Source organism: Palaemon carinicauda, chromosome 23 (assembly GCF_036898095.1).
Source record: "Palaemon carinicauda isolate YSFRI2023 chromosome 23, ASM3689809v2, whole genome shotgun sequence".
Lineage (NCBI taxonomy): Eukaryota > Metazoa > Arthropoda > Malacostraca > Decapoda > Palaemonidae > Palaemon > Palaemon carinicauda.
Window position 1 is genome coordinate 38,495,113 of NC_090747.1, and position 10,000 is coordinate 38,505,112.

Genomic DNA, 10,000 nt, shown 5'->3' on the forward strand with positions numbered 1-10,000 from the left:
GAGTAGTCAAATATCCACGTGTGAAAATGAGCAAGTACTCAATCTAAATCAAATTGTGTATTGTGTAAAAAGGTGTCAATAGTCTGACTGAAACAAATATTTTGTTCTGTGGCAAGAAGATGAAGTTGATGTGGGTGTTTAGGAGAAATATATTGGTATATGCCATGACACTTATAGAATACATACTTGACTGAACATGAAATGGGTGATGGAAAAAGACCAGCGGGGTACTTAGGGATATGGGTAATGTCTATATTAAAAAAAAAAAAAATAAAATAAAAAAAAAAATGCATTGTTCGCGGAAAATGGATCTGGTGAAGTCTGGTTATAATGCATAGAGACTTTTCCGTTTTATGATGAACTGAAACTGCTATATTCTGCAGTTGGAGGAAATCACGTAAAACTTTAATATATTAAGTCAACTTCAGTCCTGAGTACTTTAGGAAAGTATAACCTAACCAGCAAGTTCCATTCACAGATAAAACAGTTAAAATCAAAGAGATCTGATGTGAAATGAGACCGAATTTCACAAAGAAAACAAGGCCCTGATGTGACCTTGTAGAAATACCTGTGAGCAGGGCAATCCCTAAGAACATTCTTCACTATCCTAAAAAGACCTTTAATCTCTTTCAGAGTATCTTCCTTGTGATGAAGGTTGGCTTAAGCTTGGAGCTTCTTGTTATTTCTTAAGTGTGGACACATCCACATGGCAAGAAAGCCGAGAAAAATGCATCGCTTTAGATTCTGATTTGGTCAAAGTAACTACCGATGAAGAGTATAACTTCCTGCGTAGTAAGTATCTATTTATACACACACTGTAATGTTAATTAGATTATTCTGCAAAGAATTCACAATTCTAAGGTATACCTTAACTTGAATGCAACACTTTTTATTTCGTTTTAAGTATACTTTACTGGTAACGTCTTAGAGAAATGAATTGTTAAGAAGGTAACTGTGAAACTTCTTGTGTTCTGTTCCAGTTTTGCTTGAATCTTTATCCAGATTACAAAGAGCAATAAAACCCATGGCATGTATAGAATGTTATTTTCATTTAGATATATAACATTTCACCAAAAACAGCTGGATGGTGTTAAATAGCAACGAGGGAGTCAAATTCACATAATGATTTATTTAATATGACACAGCGTTTTACACCACAACAATAATAATAATGGAAATAGACCTCTGTTGGTAGCATAAAAAAAATATATTTGGTAGTATTCACTACAAATGCAAATCTTATAATATAAGCGTTTTGACTTTAATAAAAAAAAAAAAACATTTCTTCCACATATACTTGAAAATATTTTTAGTTTTACCCAATCCAAATTTAGTAAAGGTTTAGTGGATCATTTGAAAACAACTGAGGGTTCTGTTAATCACGTGTATATAAATATTTCATTTTTACATTTCCTTTAATTACTATAACACTTAAGGGAAGAAACTCGATTTTTGGGTCAAAATCACGAATTTTAGTTTTACCGCTCTCCTTTAGCCTCGAGGTGTGTACTGTTGCCAGACGAAAGATGAAAGCAATCTGGAGTATTTTAGTAGGTAAAAATTGCAGTTTTGTGCATGCATATGCTAACCCAAGGATCTACCTGACAGCCCTATCATCCAGCGACCTAGTTATTTTGCAATTGTTTTCTTTGATATTGGATTGTATTTTGCTTTTTACAGTACGATATTTTTTCCTTTCTACGTGAAAGCACACACTTTCACTTTCACTTTCACTTTTGACTCTACAAGGCAGTGCTTACCCGATCAATATAGTGAGTTGGTGTGTCCGCACATGTGCTCTCAGTCTCGATCAGCTAACGTCTGTTTATATTGTGTTTTTTGCTAGTTTTTGGCAACTAATCATGCCTAAGAGGAAGTGGTCTAACTTGCGTTTAGTGTCTGCTAAAAACATGTAGAATTTAAATGAAAAGAGGAGACAGAAACTTGAGGAAAACAAAAGAAACAACCATGTAGAGGAGGAAAACGTGGTAGTCTCTTCTCAGTGACTGTAGCAGCAAAATTTAACTTGATTTTGAAAGACAGAATTTATATGTTACTTTGATTACTAAGTGTAAATGTGAAGAACCTGAAAACATATCATGGAAAAGATACTGCCACTTTTGCCTACCATATTGCAGCAATTGAGTACAATGTAGGATACATTGCTGGCTCATTAATCCCAGTAATTAAAGATGCAACAAAGCAATGTCTAAAAACTCTAACACTAAAAGAAAAAAGAAGAAAGAGCATATCTATTGCTCCACCGAAAAAGAAAACGAAAGTATATGCAAGCAGAGGAGTTGCATATCAGCCAGGAGCCAGTTAGGGTACTAAACCTGGCAACAATGAGTAGACTGGCATACTATGAACCCCCCCCCCCCCTTGCAACAATAGAAAAAAAACCATGTCTAAAAGAGGGGATAATATCTTTTTATAAAAGAGGGGACCAGGAGCCTTGTACACTTTCCAGATCAGCTTTACCAACAAATGTGAGTACATCAAAACTTTAAACTGTTATTTCTCAAAATAGTATTTTTCGTTATCAAATTGTTAACTACTTCCTTATTTATGGACCAATTTTTTAAATTAAAAAGGTATTATAATTCTGGATGATTGTAGAAATAGAAGAAAAGACCAGATTTTTCCTATCGCCCCCCCAAAACAAATTAATTGGAAAACAACTTTAAATTTTTTTTTTGCCATTTTTTTATGAGATAGAACAAAAAACATAAGAAAATTTGAAAATATGCACTTTTTTGTATTGTATATACTATAAGCCCTATGCTGGTTTTTAAATTTTTAAAATTGATTCATAAATAAAGGAGGAGATGGATTTTGAAAATAAGAGAAAAAGTCCAAAAAACAAGAAAAAAAACAATAATAAAAAAATTATTCAACTTAAATTGGCTGAAGTATTGTAAGCACATAGATGCATATTCTGTGCAAATTTCAATGTCATAGTGCCAAAATGACCCCCACCTTGAGTTTCTTCCCTTAAATAGCAATGACTGATGCAGCATGCATGGGGATGCCCAACTGTGACTTATTTCTTCTTCTTCCCATAGAAAGAGAGTCACTAAGCACAGCCTTTTAGTCTACATCTTAATTGACAAGAACTTTTGACCAGTTTCCTTTGCAATCCTCCAGAAAAAAATGTCTTGGAAGGCATTTATAAACTTTCATCTTTTGTTATATAGACGAATATAAAGACAGGATTACAATTAATCCAATTTTTCGTTTACAGATCTTGTGAAGGGTCACGAAACCTGGGTAGGATTGACTGACCTACATGTGGAAGGAGTCCACGTTTGGACTGACGGAACTGTCCACCCGATGATTAAATCATGGTAAAGAATGAAGCGTATGAAACTGGAATGAAAATATAGTTTCACATCAGCCCAACAGAAAAAAACTATTAGTAGTAGTAGTAGTAGTAGTAGTAGTAGTAGTAAATAATTTTTTTTTGATTATCTTAGTGTTGTCAGGTGTATAAGGACAGACTACAATGTGTAAAGGATATTTTGTAACCATATAGAGATCCAATGTAGTATTATTTGACCAATCAATGCACTCAATAATCTAGTGGAAGTGTCACAACCAGTGTCGGATTAAAATCATTTGCAACCCTTACGCTAAGAATGTAAAATGGACCATATCATGAGAGAAAAAAAGAGTGAAATTAGCATATTCTTTTTTTGTATACTATGAACCTTTCTAGACGTAGTGAAAGCTATATTCGAAGCAATATCGAGGAAATTGGATCAATAGGCAATCAAGAAGATTAAGTTAATTATTTTTATTTTGATGAGCATAACGAGAATTTGCACATGAATGATTATTCAGAAATTCATGATTTATGGGGGAATTTATCAATGATATTTTGCAAATCATATTGTTTTACTTTATTTATTTTTCTCTTCTTGGGGGGGGGGGGGGTGGATACTCATGTTCGATGTTTATTAAACTCGAACAGTTGATTTTTTTTTTCTACCTTTTATGTAATTTAATTTTGATAATGATCATTCTCCTTTACCAACACTGCCTAACTGTGTAAGACTGATACGTAGAGGAATAGAAACATTTTGATAAGACTGTAATTGCACTACAAGAAGGTTTTTAAGCAATATTTAGAACATTGTCATGATAAGGGTCATTAATTTTAAGGGACATATATTCATGAAAATTTATATTTTCATTCTTCTTTACCAATACATTTCTAGCCGCTTTTTATCCTTTTCAGATCGTCATTACTATAATAAAAAAGAAATAAAAAGTTACCATGAACTTTTGAATGGACAGTGGATCATCTAGTTATATCAGTGATAAGACTGTCGCAGACAACTTAGGGTGTAAACAATTTTTTTTTTCTACGTGTGAAATTATGGTCATTCGAATCATTGCTACCAGTTTCTGTGAAATGCCTCTTAAAAATTCGACTACGCTTTGCTTCACAATGGTAAATTGGACACTGTATCATCAAATGTCTTCGAAAAGACCAAATTAGCTTTGTTTCCATACTAGGGAAAATTAATGCAAATACTTTTAAGATTTTCCAAATGTGATTTTATGGCATCAACAGCAGTATAGTTCCTCAGCTTGGGAAAATAAGAATAACATTAGCCACTTGCATATACTCTATGTGCTAGAAGATGCTCTGTCTCGACTTGTATCGTAACTCGGATCAGGATCCTCATGAAGAGTTTCCAAATCTTTAATAATCATCAAATAGTTCAACTTTAGAGATTTCACACCATCATTCCTTTCTGACCAACGGGTCTCTGACAAAGATGTTTTTTTTTTTCAAAATAATTTCTACTAGAACCATTTGAACTTCGTTGCAGGTGTGCCCATTAATAACTTCCAACGAAATGTGGAACAATACAGAAATTTATCAAATTTTCTAACAATACCAAAGAAAAGAAACCGTTTCTACACAGATACTTGCTGCAGCACTAAGAACCAAGTTGATTGAAAGAGCACTGTAATGTATGAACTCAGCTGATGGATTTCAATCTTGGATGACTGCTCGAGTTCAATTATATTTCCCTGACATATTATTAGCATTATGACTTTGATTTTATTCAATCATGTCCTCTATAATTGATGGGCTTGGTAAATTTCCCCTTCTTCCACGTAGGCATATATACAAAAGATACTAGAATCAATCTTATGAGTGAAACTCTGAGGTCTGAGACAATGGAGAGCTGGTGTAATGATTGAATGGAAGAGGAAAATGTTGAAGAGAAATGGGAACGAACGAGGAATTGGCATTCTTGACCTCAGACAACGTTTGGAGAATTAAGCAATGAACACGTGAGTGGGCTGTGAGTCTCTAGAGTACATTTGAGGAGGTGGCAGTGGGATTGTGTGATATTAGCTAATCACGTGGGAGTGTGTGGATAGGGAGAAGTGTAAGGCTTAGGCTGTAATTTTATGAAGTTAGGTCAACCCAAAACAGGACAGGTTTGGGGGTCCTCCATTGCTACTTGGAACACCACTTGAACGACAGCCATGTACTATAAGATTACAATTACATTTCTGTCGTAAGTAGGGAATTAGGTAGAGGGGTTATAGACTGATGGGTCAAAGCAAAATTTCCATATAGCATCATTTAAAAAAATGAAGGGTGGCCCAGATGATTGTAGAGAAATAGCATGCTCGACCAAGAGATGCTATTCAATGTCAAGGTGCAAGTAAGGGCACAGGGGACACCCACCAATAACGCAGTGAATTTATAGTTAAAAGAGGAGGAATAGAAGATGAGAGAAAAGCATCAACAGAGGTAATAAATACAATGAAAAGTCTGGTGAAGTGAATGGTCATGTGTTATGTAAGGATGGAGGAATAGAGTAGTGAAAGGTATACCTTACCTTCTTTCCAGGTGGGGAGACGGAGAGCCGAACTCAAGCGAAGAAAAATGTATTCATTACTTTCCTTTTAAAGACGATCGATGGAATGACAGAAGATGCAACCATGAATATAGGTAGAGTATAAAATTGTCAAAGCAGACGTGACCTTATTCTTAAAATTAGTGAGTCATTTACCAAAAAGGAAAGTCTGGAAATGGCCACATCTAACACATATTTACTTTAAGTTTACATTCAAGTAGGCTGCAAATTGATTTCTTTAGTTGAAATATCATCATCAACATCTCTGGAATCAAGGGTTTAAAAATCTAACTGAGATTCTAAGTTTCAACAATAAAGTTTCCTTCAAAATAAAAATCATTTAAGTCTTACTTTATTCTGCCAACAGGTACATCTGTGAGAAATCTGTATATCCGATTGATGGCTGAACTCCACTGTCTCGTAATGAAACTGTGTCGCCAAGGCTTAACTCAACTGCCTCTTAAAGAAATAAATCTTGAAAAGTGAACTACACTTTCTCTTGAAGAAACGTGGATTGAAACACTTGTTAGTTTTTTCTTATTTCATGTTTCATTTTTTTCCGGGAGGAAATATCCCATGTAAAAAGTAATATATCTTCATATGACAATACATCTTTAACTCTCTTCCCTGAATTTGCATAAACATTTAAATTAATGTATTGAAAACACAACTTGAGAATAAATCTTTGAACTAAAATAAAAAAAAATGTGCTTACCTACTTTTTTAGTCGCAAATAAATTTCAGAAATTTAAACTTGCAACGACTTTTTGTTTATGTTAACTAGGATGACACAATGTTCACCTCATAGTTTATATATGACAAATATATTTTAACGTTGTAACTGATTTTAAAATATTCTGTATTAATCGCTACTTGTCCTGTATATTTTTATTTCCATGTCTCCTCTCCTCATTAGGCTTTAGTTTGCTTGTTGGAACCTTTTGGCTTATAGCAGCCTACTTTTCCAAGTAGGGTTGTAGCTTGGTTAATAATGATCATGATAATGATAATGATAATAATGCCCTGCAGGATCTCCTGTCTGACCTACGTTTGTGCATAAAACAGGTTATAGCTCTGACCTGTACGTATAACAGGGAATATACATTGTGATAAATTATATTCTTTGAGAAATTGTTATATTAATCTTGAAGATTTTCTGATGAGTTCCTGATGCACGTACTACCTTACTTTGAGTCATTGCTATAGTGTTGATTAAAACCTTTTAATATTCAGAGGCTGCCGATTGCAACGAATTAGACTCTGATTTATGGAAGTCTATGTGGAATTCAGTTGCTTTGTTAGAGGACTGCTTCACATGTGGCATCTTATTCAAAAGTTATTCAGTTGCTCATATAGTAGACTCATGCAGATTGGCTTCATTACTATAATTGTCTCATGATATGGTGTAAAAATAATAGGACAAAATCACATTATAAATATACAAATAGATAATAATGACAATAATAGCAACGTAAATCTTATAAGATTATAGAAAACAACACTTTTACCGAGAAATAAATAAAAACACCAAAAAAACTCTTCATTCAACAATATGTGTACTATAAGAATTATTCAAAAACTCTTATAAATATGAATTGGTAATGTGAAGGAAGAATTATTTGTCGCCTCTTTACATTTCAACATGCCTCTTTTGAACCATAAATTACATCTGCTTTCAAAAAATTAGTTTTCACCCTTTTATCATAGGTTGCTGTGCGTGTGTGTGTGCATGTATATGTGTGTGCATGTGTGTTTGAAAAATAGTCAACATAAAATTCATGGAATTAGGAATAATGGGGTTTTGAAATGATGCAAACACAAATAATGGTGAGGTTGATTGATACGAGTTTTAGGCACTAAAACCAAAATAATATATTCAATAGCATGAGTAATTAATTTACCAAAAGTATTTTAATATTCGGTTTGAATGATCAAGAAAGGAAAAGCTGCAGTGAAAAAGGGTTTGGTAAAGTGGACCGGGGGATTAATGATGTTACCCGGTGAAAAACTGCTAAAGCTTTACGTATCAACACAAACCTCACTTTACATGAAGATTATCTCAATTTACTGTTAACGAAGATAGAAAGAAAAATTAAATGGTACCACAATCAAGTAAAATATATTATTCTCACATTTCAGTCCTTCCATCTGCCAAGCACTTCCAATATTCATGAAATCAGGCCCTAAAATGCCATATGATACGACGATCAGCACAAAATCTCTCTCTCTCTCTCTCTCTCTCTCTCTCTCTCTCTCTCTCTCTCTCTCAAACACATACATACACAAACAAACATGGTGATTTTCCAACTTTACAGGACTGCGGATTGTTAGATAGTTTTTTTCTTTTCCAAATTGCATTAATTTTAAGTGTCCTTCCTCATCGCTTTCATAATATTCTACAGAATGGTTTACTACTGCTCTATGAAGATAAATTTGATTGAAGGGCCTTAATAAGTAGGGGCATGAGAAGGAAGAATGATTCTTTTTATGAGATGGTCAGCGGCAGATTCTTATTAGAGTGATGATGAAGTAAGACATTTTCTTATATTGGACTATAGTATACTGAACTTGGAATGGTAAGCTAGAATCCTGTTTTTTATAATATGGCAGGAGAAAAGATCTTCGATATATATATATATATATATATGTGTGTGTGTGTGAGTGTGTGTGTGTGGATATATATATATATATATACATATATATACATATATATACATACATGTATACATACATGTATACATATATATATATATATATACATACATATATATATATATATATATATACATACATATATACATATATATATATATATATATACATATATACATATATACATACATACATACATATATATATATATATATATGTGAGTGTGTGTGTGTGGATATATATATATATATATATATACATATATATACATATATATATATACATACATGTATACATATATATATATATATATATATACATACATATATATATATATACATACATATATACATATATACATATATATATACATACATATATATATGCATATATATATATAATATATAATATGTATATATATATAATATATAATATGTATATATATATAATATAATATGTATATATATACTGTATATATATATATATATATATATACATATATATATATATATATATATATATAATATGTATATATATACTGTATATATATATATATATAATATAATATGTATATATATACTGTATATATATATATATATTATATACATATATATATATATATATAATATAATATGTATATATATACTGTATATATATATATATATATATATATTGTGGCGGGATGCTGCAAAACAACCCCCACACCCTTGAATCTTACTTACTGACAATTGTTTCCTCAACACATACTTTCCCCTTACTTTATCATACACTGGACTCTTGAACAAAATGGATATAAAAACCAACCATAACATAACCTTAAACCTATATTTCTTAAAACTTAAAATAAATCATAAACCATCCACATTCAAAATAAATACTTTAAACTAATCAAAACTTAACACTTTAAACTAATCAAAATTTAACACTTTAAACTAATCAAAACTTAACACTAAATATATAATAACCAAATCACCATTCATATAAAACCCTAACAAAACTTAACACTAAACCACACACCAACACCAAAACATGTATTTTTATATATATTTTATGGACACCAACACAAAGCCGACAGTTTTTTTACGGCAACTGCCACAATCACAGCTTTTTAAATAACAGATTAAACTGTGTGTGAATTTGCCACAACTGCCTCGCTGAATTGGTTGGTAGTCATCATCCTCATCATCATTATTATCATCATCATTATCATCATCATCAACAATCCAAATACAAAGGCCAGGTCATCATCGGTTCAGCAATCCAAAAGCGCAGTCCAACACAATCAAGTACAGGCCAGGTCTATCAACAATCGTGGTCCAAAAGAGCAGTCCCAACAAAATCCTTTATTACAGGCCTGGTCAGCAACAATAAATTCAACTCTCAAAAAACAATCAAAGGAGTTAGTCTCACCAAGGAGGAATCACGGCCTGCCAAAATATAAATAGAAAAACACTTACGAA

The 10,000-nt window shown here is 32.2% G+C and overlaps 1 protein-coding gene across 2 annotated transcripts in view; it reads left to right on the top strand.

The window, feature by feature from the left end:
* LOC137617109 (CD209 antigen-like protein C) overlaps positions 1-6,932 on the top strand; it is a 27,314-nt gene extending 20,382 nt beyond the window's left edge. Inside the window, exons 3-6 of one of the 2 annotated variants that reach the window (XM_068346951.1) lie at positions 634-792; positions 3,245-3,347; positions 5,882-5,983; positions 6,256-6,932. In XM_068346951.1, coding sequence (XP_068203052.1) covers positions 634-792; positions 3,245-3,347; positions 5,882-5,983; positions 6,256-6,295 — 404 coding nt within the window. In that variant the 3' untranslated portion in view covers positions 6,296-6,932. The remainder of the gene's footprint in view (positions 1-633; positions 793-3,244; positions 3,348-5,881; positions 5,984-6,255) is intronic. The other variant, XM_068346950.1, reaches the window with a different exon arrangement.
* The last annotated feature ends 3,068 nt before the right edge of the window (positions 6,933-10,000 follow it).